Source organism: Cryptococcus neoformans, chromosome 9 (genome assembly GCF_000149385.1).
Source record: "Cryptococcus neoformans var. neoformans B-3501A chromosome 9, whole genome shotgun sequence".
Classification (NCBI taxonomy): Eukaryota; Fungi; Basidiomycota; class Tremellomycetes; order Tremellales; family Cryptococcaceae; genus Cryptococcus; species Cryptococcus deneoformans.
The window spans coordinates 2,756-23,719 of NC_009185.1; the positions used below are offsets into that span (position 1 = coordinate 2,756).

The 20,964-nt window shown below is 48.5% G+C and overlaps 7 protein-coding genes across 7 annotated transcripts; 3 read left to right on the forward strand and 4 right to left on the reverse strand.

Annotated features, from left to right (window-relative positions):
* Positions 1-225: 225 nt before the first annotated feature.
* Positions 226-2,407, reverse strand: CNBI0010 (hypothetical protein; the record flags this gene model as incomplete). The annotated part of the gene is made up of 8 exons (XM_768542.1): positions 226-602; positions 658-774; positions 848-1,052; positions 1,108-1,451; positions 1,507-1,576; positions 1,634-1,826; positions 1,918-2,040; positions 2,097-2,407. The coding sequence occupies 8 exons, from the start codon at positions 2,405-2,407 to the stop codon at positions 226-228; spliced, it is 1,740 nt and encodes a 579-aa protein (XP_773635.1).
* A 459-nt stretch (positions 2,408-2,866) lies between these two features.
* CNBI0020 (hypothetical protein) lies at positions 2,867-5,810 on the forward strand (the record flags this gene model as incomplete). The annotated part of the gene is made up of 11 exons (XM_768543.1): positions 2,867-2,994; positions 3,488-3,702; positions 3,863-4,294; positions 4,353-4,362; positions 4,415-4,564; positions 4,614-4,790; positions 4,843-4,912; positions 4,962-5,251; positions 5,434-5,479; positions 5,537-5,639; positions 5,692-5,810. The coding sequence occupies 11 exons, from the start codon at positions 2,867-2,869 to the stop codon at positions 5,808-5,810; spliced, it is 1,740 nt and encodes a 579-aa protein (XP_773636.1).
* A 511-nt stretch (positions 5,811-6,321) lies between these two features.
* CNBI0030 (hypothetical protein) lies at positions 6,322-7,827 on the reverse strand (the record flags this gene model as incomplete). The annotated part of the gene is made up of 8 exons (XM_768544.1): positions 6,322-6,443; positions 6,497-6,576; positions 6,635-6,693; positions 6,758-7,185; positions 7,244-7,355; positions 7,409-7,523; positions 7,585-7,682; positions 7,741-7,827. The coding sequence occupies 8 exons, from the start codon at positions 7,825-7,827 to the stop codon at positions 6,322-6,324; spliced, it is 1,101 nt and encodes a 366-aa protein (XP_773637.1).
* A 1,339-nt stretch (positions 7,828-9,166) lies between these two features.
* Positions 9,167-10,673, reverse strand: CNBI0040 (hypothetical protein; the record flags this gene model as incomplete). The annotated part of the gene is made up of 8 exons (XM_768545.1): positions 9,167-9,288; positions 9,341-9,420; positions 9,482-9,540; positions 9,598-10,025; positions 10,086-10,197; positions 10,259-10,373; positions 10,429-10,526; positions 10,587-10,673. The coding sequence occupies 8 exons, from the start codon at positions 10,671-10,673 to the stop codon at positions 9,167-9,169; spliced, it is 1,101 nt and encodes a 366-aa protein (XP_773638.1).
* Positions 10,674-14,006: 3,333 nt separating this feature from the next.
* On the forward strand, positions 14,007-15,430 carry CNBI0050 (hypothetical protein; the record flags this gene model as incomplete). Its single annotated transcript, XM_768546.1, has 5 exons — positions 14,007-14,085; positions 14,210-14,262; positions 14,354-14,385; positions 14,443-14,539; positions 14,606-15,430. The coding sequence occupies 5 exons, from the start codon at positions 14,007-14,009 to the stop codon at positions 15,428-15,430; spliced, it is 1,086 nt and encodes a 361-aa protein (XP_773639.1).
* Positions 15,431-15,888: 458 nt separating this feature from the next.
* CNBI0060 (hypothetical protein) lies at positions 15,889-18,951 on the reverse strand (the record flags this gene model as incomplete). The annotated part of the gene is made up of 7 exons (XM_768547.1): positions 15,889-16,616; positions 16,694-17,125; positions 17,244-17,855; positions 17,892-18,174; positions 18,225-18,295; positions 18,353-18,560; positions 18,616-18,951. 7 exons carry the CDS (start codon positions 18,949-18,951, stop codon positions 15,889-15,891), a joined length of 2,670 nt encoding a protein of 889 aa, XP_773640.1.
* A 199-nt stretch (positions 18,952-19,150) lies between these two features.
* On the forward strand, positions 19,151-20,649 carry CNBI0070 (hypothetical protein; the record flags this gene model as incomplete). Its single annotated transcript, XM_768548.1, has 3 exons — positions 19,151-19,382; positions 19,449-19,726; positions 19,831-20,649. 3 exons carry the CDS (start codon positions 19,151-19,153, stop codon positions 20,647-20,649), a joined length of 1,329 nt encoding a protein of 442 aa, XP_773641.1.
* Positions 20,650-20,964: the final 315 nt, after the last annotated feature.

Here is a 20,964-nt window from a genome sequence, read left to right on the forward strand (position 1 = left end):
CCCACAGTCAATTCTTCTTGGATATACAATATTCATATCTCATCCAATGATAATTGCCTACTATAAACCCTCGAAAAGCTATTGTATACATTTCCAATTTCAGTATTTCAACAAAACAAATCGACAACGGCCGGAAAGTGACTTTCAAGGGCGGGTCACTTCTCCGCTATCTTCTTCTCATACAATCACTTTACCCTATGCTGCTCAACTCATTAGTTGATTACTCTAAACTGACTCCAAATGCTGGACCGTGTAGATCTTCTTTTCGTCGTCCACCAGCTCCGGTTGGGGAGTGGTGGTGAGCTCCATGCCGATCATACGACTGATAATGTCGTGCTTCTGTCTGAGCTCCTCCTGGGCCGCGTGGTTGTGGAAGAGCTGGTCCACGGCCTCGAGGGTCAAGCCCTTGGTCTCAGGGCACAAGAACCAAGCCCAGATACCTGACATGACTGCAAAAGCGCCGAAGAAAATGAACGTTCCGTAACGGATGCTCTGGAGCATTGGAGGGGTGATGAGGCCGACGATAAAGTTAAAGAACCAGTTGGAGCAGGTGGTGATGGCCACACCCTTCGCACGTCGGCTCGACGAGTGGATCTCAGCAGCTGTACAAAAGGATCAATCGTGTCTTCAGAAACAAAGAAAAGGAATAAGACTTACGCAATGCCCAGGGGACGGGAGACCAACCAATACCGAAGAAGAACATAAAGGTTATCAAAAGGCCAACACCAGCCCAAGCGGCGCTCTGGTGAGCCGCCCAGTTATCGGAGTATTTGGCTGTCGATCACGCAACATATCAGTGAAAAGCGCAAAAGGTGAAAACAACACCGAAATAAATAAATAAACCAACCGATCAAACCAGCTACAGTGAAATGACAGATGGCGTTGACGACCGAGCCGATCAAGAGAGGGGGCTTTCTGCCAATCCTGTCAAGCAGGAAGAAGGCCACGATGGTAGCGACGCATTGCGAGACGTTGATCACGCCGCTCATTGTAAGCTGCATTTCGTAGTCCAAACCCAATTGCTCGAATAACGTGGGCGAGTAGTAGATGAGCTTTTGAACGAGGTCAGCAAATCAGTTCAACAGCTCTATATGCAAGGAGACTCACGGCGTTGATGCCTTGGAGCTGTTGGAATACCATGAGCATGACACCGATCATGGTCCTGGCGATGATGTTGGGCTTGAACATGTCGATCCAAGCGTGCATCTCAAGCTTAAAGTCTTGAACGAAGCCGCTTTCTCCTTGCAGATGGGGGTGAGCGCTGATGACGACTTCCCGTTGCTGAATAGCCTCGGCGCGGATAGTGATCCACTCTGCCTGAAGACGAGGATCCGAGGAAGGAAGTTGACGGAGACGGACGAGTGAATCCAGGGCATCTTGATCGCGTCCAACTGTAGCCAGCCAACGGGGGGAGTAGGGTAACAGCCACAAACCAATCCCAAGAGCGATACCTATTTGATATGAAGCGTTAGAACCCAGCACGATATCAATATATCTGCTACTCACAAGGAACAACCTGGATGGTGAAAGGCAAACGGAAACTCCAGCTGTCCAAGATGTGGCGGGTGGCGTAAGTCTATAGCGAACAACCAATTAGATAAACATGATGACCTTTTAGGATGTTATGGCTCACAATGTAGAACATGATGACAATACCGATCACAATGCTGGAGCCTTCTAGGGCGAGGAAAGCACCTCTCACGTTGGGCGGGGCAATCTCTGAAATGTAGGTTGGTGCGGTGGAGGATAGAACGCCGACTCCAATACCACCGATGAAACGGCCAATGACTAACATTGCAAATGACTTGGATCCCGCTTGCAGAGCGCTAGAAACAGCAGTCGTTAGTTTCAGGAAAGCGCTGCAATAGTCTTGCATTCTTAAGAATTTTTTAAAAAAAAGGAAAATGAAAAACTTACCTTCCAACAACGAACCAGCAAGCACCAACCATGATTGTACGTTTCCGCGAGATTTTGTCGGAAATGAAACCAGCTTGCATAGCGCCGAGGAAAGCACCAAGCTCAAGCAGCGCAGTCATGACACTGTTTGAGACCATCATCAGCGACCGACGTCATTAATTCAGACCCATTGTGCCTACCCTTTGTTAAGACCGGCAGAAGAAGTGACGCTGATATCAGTCTCGGGGAAGACCTTTAGGAATTGCGGGATAGTCAAGACGATGGAGAGAATACCTTGGTCGAAGCCGAATAGCAGACCGCCCATGCATGCTGAGAAGGCAGCCATGAAGACGATGGGACTGGCGAATACATCTTTGAGGCCATTGGATCCGATGGCGTCCGCCAAGGCCTGCGAGTCCTGAACGTATCCGACAGTGTCAGGGTGAAGGTCGATGTCGAAGTTTGAGAGTGGCGGGATATGCTCTCGGTCGGGGGCACGGGTCTTGACCATAATGTACAGCAGTAGATGCGGGTATTATTTCTCCGTTGGGATATTCGGCTTCAGAATAACCTGAATAGTAGCGCGTATTGAGGTGGATCTGACGAAGAAGTGATTTCGTTTGATTGGATATGACAAAAGAAAAGAGTCTGTTGGCCCGCCTTGCTAAATAGTATTTCTGAATATGCTATCTCGGAGGGTTACAGGGAAGGTTACAATGAAGGTACGTAACCAAAGGGCCCCAGGTGTCGCCCCGCGGGAGCCCCACTTACAATCCCGAGCCTGGTTCACTAGTGATCGCGGCTCCGTCTCGATCGTTCTGGGCAATGCCGTAATGGCAGTAAACTCACCGAGCAGTTCGGCGAGTATACAAAGCGCTCGTGATCAGCGACGTTTGTTATCAGGCAACATTTTATGGACGGGACTGGTTCTGAGACGTAACATCAACACTTCTCTCATGTTCATCTTCTAATGCATTCTGGTGAAGAAACACTCCGACCAAACCATCGCAAGCCGCCGAGACCTGTGGAAAGCTCCCAAAATAACCAGAATACGGACCGAAGTCCATCCTCACCTGCGACCAGTGTCGGGCCAGGAAAGTGAGCTACGTTTCTTCTTTCTCGCTTTCTAGAACTCTGTGAATTGCTCTGTTATTGGGTGAATGGTGTTTAACGAAACTTGATACAGGTCAGATGCATGCCTCCCAATGAAGCAGGGGGACCACCCAGTGATAGAACACGGCTCCGACAAGGGTCGAGATGTCTCAACTGTGACCGTCGAAAAGAAGACTGCGCTTATGACTACATGCCCAAAAAGATAGGGAGACCCCCCCGAGCGTGCCTGTTGCGTGCCAAAGAGTGTGCAAAAAGCATCGTGGGAAGGTGATCTGAACTTACACCAGCAATCAGCAGGGGCACATCTTCACGTAGGGCGCCCTCGACTTCGTCCAATGTTCCCCGCTCGCGCCGAAGCATCTTGCCGTTTGCGTCGGGTTTGCCCCAGAACTCGGTTCAAGCCCCGTCATTCAGCCCACGACAAATCCCTTCCCCTCGTGCCCACCTCTCCCCGTCACTTGCGTTGCACCCGGACCAGTTCCGAAAATCACCTCAAAACGGCATCGCAGACCGCGGCCCTCCGAGTTCGCGATTCTACGCCCAATATCCATCATTCCGACTCCCCCGAAGATTTTAATTTCCTCGTCGACAATCGTAGTTTCATAAACCCCTCAGTAGTGGAATCTCTGTACGACTCTTTTCGACACCTCTTAGGTACACCTTTGCCGTTATCATTCGACTTTACAATACCAAGTGAGGCCGAAGCTCCAATCGTCTGGCCAAGCAACTGCCCAAGTTGGATCTAAACACCCCCACGCCTTCCTTGAAACGCGCGATGTGGCAGAGAATGGCCTCTTAAAATACTCGGATCGTCCAATAACCCGGCTTCCCGGTCTGCCTTTCGGTTCACAAGGGCTGTCAGCAAGTCCAACCAGCCAGACAGTAGGTCAGTCCTTGGAAGGGGATGGAGTGTCAACCTTGAGACCGTCGCCGCCGCAAGTCCCCTGGAACGGATTAGGGCAATCCCCTTTCACCAATGAGAGTCATGTACCCAATGGCTTGCAGAGTCTCGAATTTGCTGGCGCTTGCTCCTCCGGCATACCTTCTGTCGACCTGCAGGGAATGTTATCTGGTGATGGTAGAACAGAGTGGCTTGGTAATTCTCACGTGATTCCCGCCATCGAGTCTGTTGCATCTTGGGACGAGGTTGGGTTCTTTCTGTCACTCTACCTCAAATACCAGCATCCGCTCCTACCTCTTGTACACAGACCTACATTTGCCCAGGACGTGTTGCACCGCAGAGATGGAATCGATGAAGCATTTCGTGGTCTCCTCCTCAGTATCGGTAGGTTGCCCATCTAACTGACAATTAGGAGCGGACGTTTGCGGACTTGCTGCCTCAGTCGCTTACACGTAAGTCTATCGTTTTGTCTTTGATCTTGGCTAACCAAAACGTACACACTAGTATTTGTCATACCAATGCCCGCACGCTTGAACAAAGGATGGATAGGGCGAGACAGGAGACGCTGTTTCGACGATGCCAACGCGGCAGTCGCATGATCCAGATCCGACACCAAATGAAACCCAGTCTTGTCATTCTTGCTTCGACAATATTGTGAGTATCTCAAACGAGTGCTACAATGCAAAGCTAAGATTGCATATAGAGACTGGATCACAAGCCAGTCGGCGAGCTCTGAAAACCTTCCCGAAAACCTCATCAGTGACGTCAGGCGATTAGTCTACTCGTTAAAGCTCAACCAGGCTTCTCCACACGGAATGAAAGACCTACGTGAGGTTGAAATGTGCCGAAAGTTGTATTGGGTGGCATATGATATTGATAAGTTCGTCGTTTTCCCCTCAGGTTTGATGGATGTCTACTGATGGTCTGCTAAGAACAAACGCGATGTATCTCAACCCTGTGACGATTCAAGACTCGGATGGCGTACCCCCTTTGCCCCTTGAAGTCGATGACGACTTTATCACACGCGATGATATGCTACTTGTCCAACCAGGACAGCAACACTCTTTACATGGTCGATTTTAATTGCGTCAATCGACTGCTCCAGATCTTATCTCAATGTATGCTGCGACGACGACTGTTGGATTCAACTCCTCTCGGGTTTAACGTCTGGGCGCACGGCGAGTGGGTTCAAGAGGCCATGAATGAGCTCCGTCAAACCCTCGCGGACCTTCCCCCTCAGTATCGTCCCGAACCGAAATCTGGAGGGATTCTTCGACTTCATTCAATGAAACGCAAGCGGCCAACATTTGCTTCACGGCTCTATGTGTCGAAATGGCATTGGTGTGTAGTGTGAGGCACTCTTCACAAAGTTCACGAACTAACGGACAGCTCGTCCAGCTCGATCTCAAAGTGCACTTCTCCCCAGACATGGACATACGTCAAGATCGACAATCAATAGCACAGCGGGTCTTCCAGCAGCTGCAAAGGTGAGTGACTGAAAATAGTGACCATGAACCAACAAGCAACAGCATACCCATCGAATGTCTCGCTCGTAATGGTGAGAGTATGGTGAGTACTCGAGCAGGCTTCATATCGTTCTGCGCTCACAGTGACCCTTTTGATTAGGGCGGCAAGGTGGCCCATGTCGTGCTTAGCTTGCTGGACGCGTCACTCTGTAACGCAAGAGGATTCAAAGATGGGCGAAAGCTTGTGGAATTGGTGGAATATGGTGAGGAACTCTCACGTCCTTGATGTCGAACGCACCATCTTATCATTTGCAGTATTCTCGCGTATTGTGTCTGCAGGTCATCCCCGATCGTCCCGCATCGGCGGTGCCAACACGGCCAGGCACTCCGGTCACGAGACGATCTTAGGTTGCCTCTATATAGAACTATATTAGTAATGTTGCATACAGACTACAGAAAGGTCACATTCTGCCGGTACCGCTTGTTTTGCAAATCGTCCGAATCATCCGCCAGCGAGGCAGTCGCCCTGCGTGGTACTACCATTTACGGCTTCCGCTTCGGCTGCCGGAAGACGGCCACCGTCACAGAGCTGACCACTCTGACTGTTCAAAAATGGCTGGAAGCCGTCGATAAAGGGTAGTCGATTGCTGCGTGAGAAGCCCGTAAAACCATCCTGGACTCGGAGCTATATCATTCAACCGAAGACAGTTCACTGTGCGTACTTCAGCATAATGGCCCTGGCAACATGGCAACATGGCAGCATCACAGTCCCGCCTCTTGGTGAGTAGTCTAAGTTACTTCACAGACTAGGGCTAGCCACCGACGCATGGACTTCCAGGAACATAACATTTGCGGCTCATCCTATACATTTGGTACGCGCTGCTTTATGAGGGTCATAATGGTTATAATGGTTACACACATATATATATCCCATTAATCTCATGCCTAGTTGATAATTGCCTCGCCTTCATTGTCAAAATAAACCGGCTTGCCGGCTCGGAAAGAATGAGTGAGGGCCATGGCGATCTTAGCAGCTTCCAGGGCGGACTGAGGCGTGGTAGGGACGGCTGAAGGGGCATGATCAGCACGAAGGAACACAAGTTAAAGCTAAACAACTTACGTTTGTCGTCCAAAACTACGTCACAGAAAGATTGAACCTCGCTGATGAATGCATCCCTGAATCGGTCGTAGTATGTAGGCCTGTAGACGAGTCAATGAGTAAGACGCTATTTATCAAAAGGTGGTTTGAAACACTTACGTAGACTCCATACGAACTCCGTGAATGTCTCTGATCTCTACACGGTTCATGTTTGGATTCTGCGAAAGAACAAGGGATCAAATTTGGCTCACATACGAAGTATCAGGCCGAGCAATGACTTACGCCGTTGATGATCAGTTTGCTGTCGGTTCCAAAGACCTCGCAGAAGCAGTCATGACCGTGGATGGCTGTCCTCGAGAGGTGGAAGGTACACTTGGTTCCATTCTCGTACTCGACCACGCAGATAGCATTGTCACAGTCTCCGTACGACGCGAGCTCTGGGTGTTGAGCGTTAAGGCCGGTCGCCCAAACCGAGGTCACTTGCTTCTTAGGATACTTGAGGTTGGCTGGGTTTTCAACGTCCAATAGCCATCGTGAGATATCAATGTCGTGGATACCGCAATCAATGAAGATGCCTCCAGATGCCTTAGAGTAGGCAATGAAGAAGCCGGTGGAGTCGTATTGATCGTTGGTGCACGATTTGATCAAGTACGGTTTGCCCACGCTACCTTCATCAATCCTCCTCTTTGCCTCCCTGTAGGAAGCATCGACTGTAGGTCTTCTATCAGCATTGACGCCGCGTGCATGAAATAGTCAATGAAGACCTACATCGCCGAGAGAATCCAATCATTATCTTCAGTTCGGGGTGCTTACCGGCGGCTTCCACGACAGGCCGCGAAAGGTCAACATCAACGGAGATGGGTTTCTCAAGAAGGACGTGCTGCCGCAAGGGTCAGTTGCATTACTCCCAAGGCTCGGCTGCTGTTTACATACCTTTCCCGCGGCGGCAGCCTCCAAAGCGAGCCTTGCATGTTCCGAAGTCTCAGTAGAAATCAAGACAGCATCGACGTTGGGCGATTGAATGACGTCCGCGGAGTCGGAATAATACCTTTTCTCATGCTGTCGGCGATGTTTCTCACTCTCTGTAACGGGACGGAGAAAGCACTCACTGCACTGTGGACGGCAGGTTCGCTTTGGCCCACGCCAGTGCCTCCTGACTGGGGTCCGCTACTGCCACCAGCTCTGCCCGTGGTGCCGAGTAAGCAACCTACCAAACAATGTGTGAGCAACCGTGTTCATACCAATTTCACAAGGACAAAACTTACGTTTGACGCGTGTCGTCGACCCATCCGGCCAACACCGAGGACACCGATGCGAAGCTTGCCACTAGAATTGCCTTGAGAGATAGCCATTGTGTTGCTTGTTTGGATGTAATAGTTATGCGAAGTGGATGGTATTGTGCAAAGCCGACAGCGATTTATCGTGGGCAGTTATATATATACCTAAGTTCATGTTCTTGCAATTTCTGCTAAATGTACGTCCTGCTAAACTCAAATGTGTCCCACACAATGTAACCATCTGTTTGACCTGGAATTGCGAGAAGCTCGAAAACATACCGAAGAGAGACTTGCGTGCGGGTATGAGTGTAGAATAAAGTAAAGTAGAGAGGTCTTCGAGGTCTTAGGGAGCGTCGGAAATCCGAGCGAAGACCGCTCTCGAAGGGTAATCAAAATGACTTATTTAGTTTCCAGAAATCGACCGAACTCACCGAACTTCATAAACCTAAATTGTAGGGGAACATCCCGAGCCTCCTATTGGTTAAGCATTCGCTTGGTTCCCTTCCACTGCCATCCGCAGTAGATAATAATGAATGACTTTGGCCAGGTTTGGCTGCCGGCGGTAATGTACTGCAGTGAGTAGTTTATACCGTAGCGTGTTATTAGTAACAGGCTCGGCGTCCACCGCCAGTCTGTCAGATTCCAACAAGCAAGCGCAGGACCAGATATGGGCAATTTGATATCACGCACCCGCCACGCAGGAGCTGCTGCAATTCTCCCCCTTCGTTGGATCCCTTACAATCTCGAATCTCGTTGGTCCCTATCCAATTCCCCTCACCTGCAGATCAATTTCTTTAACACAGAAGAACCGGACCAAAGTTCGAAGAGTCACTGACCAGTCACGGTACGGTCAAAATGGGTCAGAATACGGTCATGGCCAATCATTTCGTTATCTACGGCAACTCCAGCGGCGATGCGTGATGAATTGAAGTGTCAGGATATATATATATAGATGACATGACAGACCCTCACGTGGAGATTAACTGCTGCAGCTTTCTCGCTTCACCAACCAAGCCTCCAGAATTGAATACCATGTATTTCCATTGAAACCAGATGAAAGAGCTGTCCACACCAGGTCCAGTACTATGAAAAATCGCTCTGTCGATCAGACCCAAGCTTGAATGCATTCTAAAGTTTGCAGTGAAGTCAGGCCCCAGCTAGGTACAAGCAAAATCATTCATCAATCTCCTCCATTTCAAACTTGTTCAGAGATAATCATTACTTAATGGCCTGGGGTAGAATGCAATGAAAACTTTTCTCTCAGCTGAATAGATTGTCCATCATGTGCTGCATACAGTACCTTCTCACAAGGCCAAAACCGATGACACCAAAATCAATCTTATACATAGTGCCAAAGCCGATGACACCAAAATCAATCTTATACATAGTCCCAAGCACCACCTCCTCGTCGGTTTTACTTCAAAATAGGCTCTCCATTGTCATCGAAGTATACAGGATTGCCAGTGCGGAATGAATGAGTGAGCGCTGTGGCGATTTGCGCGGCCTCGAGGGCGTCGTGGGGGGGAGTGGGAACAGCTGCATGGGACCGTCAGTATTATTGAGGACACAAATAAAGCGAGTGACCTACGTGTGTCGTCCAAGATACAACTTGAGAAAGTTTGGACTTCTGTCTTAAAAGCCTCGAAAAATCGCTCATAATATGAGGGGCTATTTTGACAAGTTTTAGCATTGGAGCAATCTGAGGCCTGCGAGAATCAAGTAGACTCACTGAGACTCCGTTCGGACACCGTGTTCGTCGCGGATCTCGACGCGGGAGATGTTGGGAACCTGGACAAGCTCGTGTTAATAACCCTCTCGGTCCAGACGCAGGCTGAAACGACTTACAGCGTTGATCACGAACTTTCCCTTAGTCCCAAACACCTCACACACGACGTCGTGCCCGTGGATTGAAGTCCTGGAGAGATGGATGTTCAACTTTGAGCCATTTTCGAACTCAATTATGCCGAGAGCGTTGTCGCAATCCTCCATCTCTGCCAATTCGGGGTAAACAGTGTTCAGCCCCGTTGCGAAGACTTTGGAAACCTGCTTGGCAGGATTCTTGAGCCCATCTGTGTTGCCAACGTTCAAAAGGTATCGACCAATGTCGATGTCATGGATGCCGCAGTCCATGAAAATGCCGCCAGACTTCTTGGCGTAGTTCAAGAAGTAGCCAGTAGGGTCGTAAAGGTCGTTTGTGCAAGACTTGATAAGGTACGCTGAGCCGAGTTGTCCATCCTCAATCCGCTTAGCCGCTTCTTGGTAGGATGCGTCGACTAAGAATCGCGTACAATGTCAGTGGAATGCACAATTGCATCTCGCCGAGTGGCACTCACATCTCCTCGAGAAAGCCACCATGACCTTGAGATCAGGACGCTTCTTTGCAGCTGCCACGACCGGCTTCGTAAGCTCGATATCCACCGAGATGGGCTTCTCAATAAGTGCGTGCTAAGAGTACGGTCATGTTAGTGGAAGGCAAAGCACGCTGAAGCATAAACGATTTGCTTACCTTGCCAGCCTCGATGACCTTAATGGCGTACTCGGCGTGGAAGGCGGTCTCAGTGGCAATCAGGATTCCCTCAACGTCGGGATCGTTGATCAACTCCTCAGAGGAACTGTACGTCCTGCGAGAATACGTCAGCCTCTCTCAACTGAAGGAAGACGCGAGAGACTACTGACTTAACTGTGGAAGGCAAGTTGGCCTTGGCCCATTCTAGAGCCTCGGGGTATGGGTCGGAGACCGCCACAAGCTCGGCTCTAGGGGCGAACTCGGCGATCTGTAAGGCATTCACTTGGTCAGCAATTGCACAGGGCCTACAAGATGAAATTTATCGCACATTTCTGGCATGTCGTTTGCCCATTCGGCCCACGCCCATCACACCAATTCGGGCCTTCCTGTTAGACGATGGGATTTCAACTGTCATTGCGAGAGATTGGTGAGTCTGATGGAACTTTTTTGAGATGATCGAAATGCTTGAAGTAACTAGTGCGATGATATGCTGTGCTGAGGATGTGGGAGAGCTAGAGCGCCAGTCTGTATATGTAGTCGTTTCAACGATTCTTCCTTCCTACATAGGGGAATACCGAAGTTGCCGAGCTCAGCCCCGAACGAAAGAGAGCGAACTGTATGCGAATCGCACCAAAAAGTCACCGAACACTGCTCGCGTAAAACAGAAATCAAGCGGAGCCGAAGTCCCGCCGGTTACACTATTGCGACCGAGCCCCGCAATTGTTTGATAGGGCCTGGGACGGACATCATCAGGACAATCCGGCGTTCTGACATGCAGGACTTCGAGTTAAAATCCAAATGACGGAGCGAGTGCATTTTACTAATAAATATAATAAGTATACGCTTGTTTTAGATACAAAATTAGTACGTTTCAACTATCAATTTCCTTATTTTTCCTTTATCTTATTTCCAGTCGCGACTTATCTTATTTTGATTCCGTTTCCTTATTTGGGAAAATTAGCGGAGGCGGATTGGATTACATAAGCCTGCATCTGAGGTCGTTCTTACATTCAAGTCTGCTAATCTAATTTCGCACGCGATTTCCACGCGTTTCTCACATGGATGTCTGGAGAAAATCGAGGATTTCGGGACCACAAATTTCGTCCTCGGCCCCGATGATGTGCCAGCACTGCACTCAAGCATATCTCAGAAACATGCATCTTTGTCACCAGCTTTATTTATGACACTATAATTAAGCCCCACTAAGCCCTGTAAAATCTCCGATCAAACACCAGGCTTACGGGCGCCGCGACTCGAACGTGAAGTTTTCTTCATAGTTATTTTCGCTCGCGTTAGCGGGCAACCAGTACCCCCGACGTCCTTTATTATTACTGTACCAGTACAATCGTCATCTGCCTCTTCCGTTTGTTGGCCGTTCGGCTGCTGAGAATCGATGTCCATTACCTCGTTTGCGCCGATTTCATTATCATCCTCGCCAATTCCCCTCCCATTTATCCCAGCTCTGAGCGAAACGAAAGGCATCGATCAGTGCCATAAAATTCCCATAAGGCGCAGGTTTGAGGTGTGTGGACAGCGGTTGGAAAAAAACGGGGATTTCGGCCCCATACAAAAAAGCGCACTATCGTTACCATAGTACGTTCTCCAAATAATGTTAGCTCGAGAGTTTGAGAAGATAGGAGGGATGAAGAAGGAATGCCTTTCATTTGACAACTGTAATAGAAGTGTAGGAGAAGTATGGATACTTGTTGGAGCAAAATGATACAGTCTATTTGCATTTGTGTGAGCTGTTGTGGAGCCGTTTGTCCTCATGATATCGTTCATGACTGTCGAGCCTTGGAGATGTGGCTGATAATGCGTATGTGCAGATGCTTCGAGTTGAGAAGGGAAGTGCTCATCGGCCTGATTCAGGCTCGCAGCAAAAAAATCAGGTCCTGTAAATTGATTATCAGCTTGTAACATCCATGAGTTTGGAAGCCATGATGATATTGCATTTTGGCTTTGATCTTCATCATGGTTTCAGTGCTCATGGTCTGCGGACTCAGATATATCCGCTAACCTCAATTTTGAGTTCTCGGTTCGTAATGTTGAAGAGACCTGTTGGACCGCAAAATGTAGGCCATCGTTGCTGGTGGTCTCCCCCATCCCGCCCATTCATCAATGCCTCTCCATGTTCTGCCCGCTCTCTTGTCCTTTTTATTCTGCCCCTTTTGGTACTTTCTTGCATCTTCTTCGCTTTCTCCAATACGCCTCGCCCAGCCCTCGTCCGGATGATCTCCCCGTTAGCGAGTCGACGCGTGCGGATGAGCTTTGGTGGAGCATGACGTTTGATTGATTGGATTTGCGCCGAGGTAGACAGCCTGTGAAGGGTTCGATCTATCAGGAAGAGTAGTTTTCAAGTCAGCGGGAGTAGTCGAGAAGACAGGAGAGAGGAAGAAGACATACGAGCCCAAATGCTGGAGTTCGAGACGTTCCCATTGTTATCCTTAAATTGTAGACCTGGAAATTTTCGAGAAGCCGTAAATCTGTCCGTAAAGATGTACACAATGTCAGTATACCTGTTATCTGCCAATGATAGCTTGTATGGAATACTCACGTTCAATTGTCTGCCAAAAGACGCTATCTTATCATGCTTGAATAGCTTCTGAAGTACTTCCTTAGCCAGCTGGGCGGTCGTACATATCAGCCCAACGTCTTCGAGAGCTGTGTATCAAAATATTTACTCGATCTGGTTGCGCGATGACGAGTTGTCGACCATCTGACGCCCAGTAGATGGTCTCGGGACAGAGGTATGGGCTCAAAGCAAGGAAACTAGGCTGTATTAAGCTTATGCTGCATCAAGGGTGATGGCAGAAAGCGAGGAGACATGTACTTACGCATACAGCTTTTGCAAGAAGTTTGGCTGCCTCGGTCCATTGTCATGTTCATTTCCGACTGTATAGTCATCTCGAGCAGTATCACCCATAGTGCCTTTACCTCGTACCATTGGAAGCTAGCGAGAAGGCGTAATAATATCGAAATCTTTTATAAGGTTGTTTGTAAACCTCTTCTCAGGTTCGAGAGCATCGGTCGAACTGAAGCTGTGCTAGTGATTGTTCTATCCGTATGTCGAAATCGCCGCGCAACAAAGTCATACACACCATTGTTCATACTCCGGAAATGGGAAACCTCGTAGCTAGCTTGAACATCGAGACAATCACGTCCCTTCATCATTCGCCTTCGACTTTAGAATTTTCGATTGTAACTCTTAAGGATTGCTTCTCGTGAGAAATGGAATGATCTCAATTCCAAATGAGGGATCCCCTGAGTGTATAAAAGTACTTTGCCGAAAAGGAGACGTCCCGATATCCTTTATAGTCGAGCAAATGGTGAAAGGTGGGTACGCCGGTAAGTACAGGTTGTAACAACGTAGATAGCGGCGCGGAGTAGAAGCGATGTTATCGAAGGAATTGCTCATTAATTGGCTTTGAAAAGCGAGCAATATCCAGAGAGTCAATCCTGGGTCAATGTCGCAAAGCATTTAGATAGACGACATTCGTTATAGTTGAAACCAAAGAGTACAACGAAAAAAAAATCGAAACGGATCCGTCGAAAACGGATTCTTGTTCATACGACTTAGCTTCGATCAGAAGTGATGACGTGTAGCAAAATTATTCGAGCATCCACTTTTCTCTTGATGTTTTGCGGTTTTCGGATCAACTCCGATCTAGCTACTCAATGATACGTATTTAATCTCAGTCTCTAAGTCTATATACCTTCTTCTATACTTTTACATTACAATTTAACGACAATGGACCTTTCCAACCTCAATGCCAGTCTGGATCCAGATGTTGCGGATGCAGAGAGGGATATTGGGGACAAATTTAGAGGTCAGTCACCTATTACTCGCCGCCAGGTTCATGTTTGGTATAACTTGATACATCGGTATTCGTTTCGCGTGTTCTTTATATGGTTGGGATTATCGATGGAGTCGTGGCTTACATATATCTGTAGCTGCCGCCGCATCTATCACAAGCTTGTATAGGAGTTCTTTAGCTGTTACAAAGGTGAGATATCCATCCTGTGCCTAGACCCTTATGGCATCATCTTGCGAACAAAAAAGATATGTGGCACTGAACTTGACCTGCTCCGTTATAGCAAGGATACAATGCAGGATATTCGACAGCTTTGTAAGCATCTCATGAAGAGACGAAATCAAGGTGCTGATCTGTCTTTCGATATTGTAGGAAGGATATGCTTTCTATGGTGCAATCTTCTATAGGCGAAGGACAGGACTCGGCACAGACTTTAAGTCGGTTAATGGACTGGGCAGATGCTCGTCAAGTAGGTTTCACCTTCACTGTTGACCTCATTCAGCTGACGAAAACCCGCTTCTGTCCTGATTTGCAGGCTGCTATATCGGTATTCGCTGCCGACGAAGCTGAAGACACACCACCTCCTCGTCCTAGGTCGAATCCCATTAGTCGGCAATCCCATCTCGCCCCTAATCGTCCATCATCTGCTCCTGCTTTCGATCGTTCCGGCGCTAACTCCAACGCGAACAGTATGAGTGTCTTCATAGGGAATAGTGTCGAAGGCTCAGACGGTCAAAGTGAAAGTTCAACTCCTCATCGACTTATGGACACCACAACGTACCAGCCAACGCCAAACATGCTTTCATCACCCCTTAATTATCCTTCCGGCCAACCAAACCCTTCCACCATGGCATCTACCGCTGGGTCTTTGAGCCAATCATCTTTGCTTGTTCCCACCACTAAACCCTCCCGAGGTCAACCCATTCGATACGCAAACCCCGCCCCTTCACATTCTTCCCAGTCCACCAACCCCTCTTCTTCCTCCTTAACTTCAAGTACATTCAATCCCTCCCTCCCTTCGCTTCCCATAATTTCCACTTCCGCCCCGCTAGCTTTCTCATCGTCTGGTCCGGCACAGAACTACCCGATAGGCAGTAAACGCCCCATTGTCGAAAACATGGACGTTGAAATCCCTTCCGATGGTAGTAACGCGTTCGGTCCGTGTCCGTCTTTCAACTCAAACCCAGGTTTAGGATTGGTCAGGGCGCAATCTCAGAGGTCCGTGAAGAGACGGAGTATGGGTCTGAGAGACGGCGGGAAGGAAGGCAAAGATGAGGAGGAGAAAGGTGGTGGTGGAGGTGGCAAAAAGGGCGGGAGAAGACATGGACATGGACATGGAGGCGCAAGCGCGGGCGTTTGAAGTCCCGAGTACGTGGAAGGATAGTGGGTTTGAGAGGTCACATTGAGGAGGCGAGAAGAAAGGTTATACATCGAGGGAGCTGGTGAGAAGCTTAGAAGGTTAGAAGGTTATAGGCCAAGTAGTACGGCGATTGGCGAAGAAAAAGCGAAGTCATCTGTCCAAGTATAATATAACCCATCTTCAATACAAACTCGTACAGCAGACCAATCTTATGCATTGTAACAGTTAGCGCATGCTAAATATTATCTTATGCCCTGAAGAAGGTAGGGCGCATAAGCGATGATAACACGAACATAGTACAGTGGATTCCCTCAATTAAAGGAGGAAAAAAAGACAAAACCCTTATCCCAAACGAGACACTTCCATCATCGTAGAGATGTTTTACGACCTTACGCAGCTCGACCAGCCGCGTGATCCTAATGGCCAAGACATTAACGCTAAACACTAATATGAACTTATCAAAAGAAGAAAAGGCGCACCTTGTACACCTTCAATGCCTCCAACTCGCCAATCACCCTATCCTTCTTCACTCCCTCACTTGTGCTTTCCATTCCTTCCGACCCACCTCTACCAGCGCCCAACATCCCCAGCAAAGCATTTAATCCCTCGCCCAAAACAACCTCCCCGTCTTCTCCCACTGGCGCTATTCCCACGCAGCCCACATCTTCCCCTTCCTTTCCGTCCCCTCTCGCACTCTCGATTCGCAACCCTTCCTCATTCGCCAGATGTAACAGACAAATGAAACAAAATGATGTCGAGATTTCAGACATTTTCTGAGGTGGGTAAGTTGAGCGAAGAGATTGGATAATGGAGGAGAATGTCTTGACCGGTTCGGAATCGGAAGGTTCAGGAGGTGTGGAAGGGGTGGAATCCTCATCGTCGGTATCTGTATCACCAGCTTTATCGGAATAAGGTACAAGATCTTTCAAACCCGTCCAGATGTCATCCTTCAACCTCTTCACATCCACTCTTTTCGCCTTCTTCGTAAAATTGACGTTCTCCGGACGAGCCTTTTTCAATTCCATTTGCGTGCCTGCCCAGAGATCGTCTTCCTCTTCACCGGGGCCGCAGAGGACAGGAACATTAGGTTGGATAGGCCCAAAGTCGACGTCATTATCCATGTCACCGTAATCATCGTCGTCTTGGAAGAACTGGGATTCAAATGGTGCAGGAGCAGAACCAAATTCTGTCGAATGGAAGTCGACGATAGATGCTAGCGTTAGCGACAATTATACCTTCCATGGGCAGACAAAATATACGTACCATCCCCAGCACATTCACCTCCCTCTCTCTCTTTTGCAGCGGCCGCCCAGAAATTCTCATCAATCTCCCCATCTGCACCTATCATCCCCCCCATTCCTCCCACGTTTCTACCACCTGGCCGCATCTTCAAGGAGAATTGGGGCTTCAAAAACAGCCTCAAAAGCTGGTGACTGCTAAAATGCATGTCGTCCGGTAAAAGGCGCTCTTCCCTAAGCTGACGCTGGCCCGACACTGCCTTGCCGTTCTTTGTTCTAGTGGGGGCAAAAGTCGACGGGAGGGTGATAGACGATTTATTAGACGCGGGGGTGAAGAGCGCTTGTGTAGAGGAGGTAAGGGAAGTAACCATAGGAGTGTGGAAATCGATTGCGAAGGGGGTCTTGTCAACCTTGGTTTTTGAGTTTGTAGTGGTAATTGTCCCGGCAGTAGCCATATCTGTCGTGGATATTAGCTCAACCCTCACCGCTTAAAGTCGAAAGTCGAAACTCGACGGGAAGTGGTGGGTGAAGATAATGGAAAAGTGAAGAAGATTAGAATGAAGTACAATACTCACCCTTTCTAGAGACCTTCCTTAATCTCCAATGTTCTGCGCCAGCCCAACTCTTCCCGAATCCTTTATCAAAGTATTCAAACATCCCTCCTGACCCGATATCACCCCCTTCTCCCAAAGTGAGCACAATTTCGTGGCCTTGACCTTGGCGGTGGGGATCAAAGGGGCCCAAATGAGAAGACCCTGGACCAAGGAGCGCAAGGGAGCCTCCGTTACTGTTCGCAGGGTTGTGAAAAGGAGCGGAGAGGCCGTCCTCAGGATCACCCATCATACTCGCACCATCTTCATCGAAACCGCCATCCCCATAGGCTGGTACAGCATCATAATCCTCACTTCCAAAGAAATCATACCCCTCCCCACTCCTTCGGTTGGATGCCGGGTCCATCGGATTGTAGTCATCCGCTGTCGCCATTGGGATATCATAATGATCATATTCGTCAACGGGGAAAGAGTCTTTGAGCCCAAGAATGATGGCGGGGTCATTGTCGTTTCCGGTTGAAGAGTCAGAACTAAAGTGGAACGAGGCGAGAGAGGGGTTGATAGAGTAGTCGGCGAGGAATTTGGTGATAGGAATGTAATCTTCAGTAACCCTCGTCAGCTCTCGTTTGATAGAAGCTGAAGGAGCATATAGAAAAAAGAGAGGCGGCTCACTTCGTAATTTTTCCAGCTGCACAACCTCATCAATCATCCCTCCACCCCCCTCTTCTTCTTCCTCATCCAGATCCTGTTCATCTGCCACCGCATCACCGGCATCAAACACTTCCCTCAATTTGTTATCCACACTTAAATGGTTCATCAGCAAGCCCATCGCACCACCTTCGTCAAAATCCGCGGAAGTCTTTTTGAAGAGCGGATCGACGGTGAATTCGAGATCGAACTTTTTAATTTGAAGCTGGGCGAACGACTTTGCAAGAGTAGCTTCAGAACGGACGGTCTGGAATGCGTTATTGTTGGGTTTTCTGCAGCAGGATTGAAGAAATTTACCTTTCTAGTTGTTTTTGGCTCTCCGGCCTCATCCTCCTCGCCTTCTGAACCATCATCCTCCCCTGTCTCAGCTGCCGGTCATCATCAGACTCATCTCGCTTTAGAAGATATAGGAAAGTCAAGCTTACCACTGCCTCCCGCCAAACCGCTCAACAACTTCCCCGTTTCTGTGGCCACACTATCCACTCTGGATGTCCATATCTTCACACACCCATCCAATGTGCAACTCGCTTTCTGAAAGTTAATACTCTGATCATCAGGGCCATTTCGGAGAAGGGTGAGATCGGCAAAGTAGTCGATAAGGGCAAAACTCCACGTATTGTTGGCAGTTATTTTCTAGTAAAAAATTAAAGTCAGTTCTTGCAGGATACATGATATGGATCTAATACACATTATCAGTTGCAAGCTTCATCCATTCCTCGTACTTGTTCTCCTTGACCTCGATTCGAACTTCCGGCATATTGGGTTCCACCGCAGACAACCTCTTCCCGCGCTTTTGGATCAATCCTTGTTGCTGGATAGCAAGCCCAGATATTACCCTCTTCCCGGCTTGGTTCTTTGGGTTCTCGTTCTCGTTGCTGATACTGGTATGGTCTGGGACAGTATGGAAATGCGCCGATTTGCGCCGCTTTGCCTTTTCTGCTGCGTCGTCGTTGATGCATGTTTGTTGATGGATGCCTTGAGAGTTGGCTGGCATACGAGGGCGCTTACTGTGGAGTACAGCCATTGTATACTGTTGGTGCTGCAATTTCGGGTGAAGGAAAGAGTGTACGTACACGATAAATACACTCGCGAGGATATGTTGTGTTTGTTTTGATCAGATAAAATTACGTAAAGGCACATTCATACAGTCAGTATACTAAGCGAGTAACCGGACAACGGATGACATCTTCTCTTCGATTGTTACAAAATCTCGTTGATAAACAATGGCCCAGCCTGTATTTCCAGAGCGACCGGTACCAGACGTCAATGCTCCATCCCTCTTTGACTTGCTTGCCCAAGAACAGTTGCGAGATCTCTTCCATCCCGTCTTCCGATACATCCTCTCGTATCTGGCTCAACGGTACCCTAGATATTTTTTAAGACTACTAAATCATCACGAAGAGGCTTTTGCTCTTCTGCTTTTGATTCTCGAAAAACATCACCTCGAGCATCATAGTGAGTCATCCTAATACTGCATTCCGGCAAACTACCAGCAGCTGAAAGCATGTTTGAAACGAATAGACGCATCGCTATCCGAACACTTTTACGGACTCCGTCTAGTCCCTTCTCGTGCATTCTCTTTGTCTCGTCTTGGCAGTCTTTCCCAAAGCCAGCTCAACATCTCGCCCACGACAACTAACCTGACCCGTAAGCAGCGGTGGGGAATTCTCGTCTTCATTGTGGGACTGCCTTACGTCAGAGCGAGAGCGCAGGATTATTTTGAACGGCTTTCGGGGATTGGGAATGATGAGATTCAGCGCGATGAAGATGGTGAAGTGAGGATTCAGTCGCTAAGCAAGGTATGTGTCTTTCGCAAAAATCGATCTTCATCTTTAAACCACGCATCACTACACTCTGCCCATCTGCTACACCCTTTGTGCACATTCTAACGGCACTTATCCAGTCCCAACACATATTTAAGCTCCTTTACCCATATTTCAACCTCCTCCTCGACATTTCATTTCTGGGGTATGACATAGCTTATTTGTTCTCCAAAACAACTTATTGGCGCCCATGGTACCTTCTCCTCAACCTCCATATTTCACGCGCTCGCTTCCCATCTCCTCCTTCTCCCTTGGATACCACCACTTTCTCTTCCAGATCGGCCCTCTCATCTTTCTCTCTCCCACCACTTCTTCCGCCTCTGCTCCTCGCCCTCAAACTTTCTCAATGGTGGTATTCTCCCTCTTCTCCTAGAGCCCTCTCACCACTGTCTCGTTCTGGATCCGGCCTACAGGGTGGAAGAGGGATATCAGTGGCAGAGGTACATAAAGGCATTCTACCCCCTCGAGCGGTGAACATTCTCTCTTCAGTCTCCATTTTCCCATTTTCCCGCAAGCAAAGTAGCAGCGATGCCGACAATGAAGACGAAGAGCACAAACGCAACGGGGAACGTACCGAAATACACATTCCTCCAGCGAAATTCGGTATATGCCCGTTGTGCAATAAAGCATGGGCAAACCCCGCGATCTTACCGAGTGGTTGGGTAATTTGTTGGAAATGTGGGTGGAACGCTGTGGAGGGCGAGAAAGAGTGTCATGACGAGCAGAGCGAAGATAAGCCTCGAGAGGAAGAAGAGGTGAGTGAGCGTGAAAAGGAAGGAAGCAGTTATGAGACAGGAAAAAGTACGGATGACAGAGAGAAGAAGACGGAGAGGAAAGGAAGATGTCCCATCACGGGCATATACGTGCCTCCTGGCGGATTAAGAAGGATCTTAGTCTGAAAAGATGGGCGAAGTTGAGAGAAATAGTTACGACGTCAGAATCAACGAGTACTCATGACTTTTGAGATGTCCTTTATTGTATAAGACAGCGAAATGGGTTGATAGGCAATAAAATTAGCGTAAACAACTGTAAATAACTATAGACATAGGCACCGGCTGTAAACTAGGATGCATGGGCACTTGAATATTGCAGCCAAATGCAGAGTTAATACTTAGTATTGGATACATGCCACAGTGCCGCTGAACATGTACGAGGGTGGAGTAGAGTAGCGAAGATCTGACGGCGTGCGAGGAGGTTGAACCGAACGAGCGTTG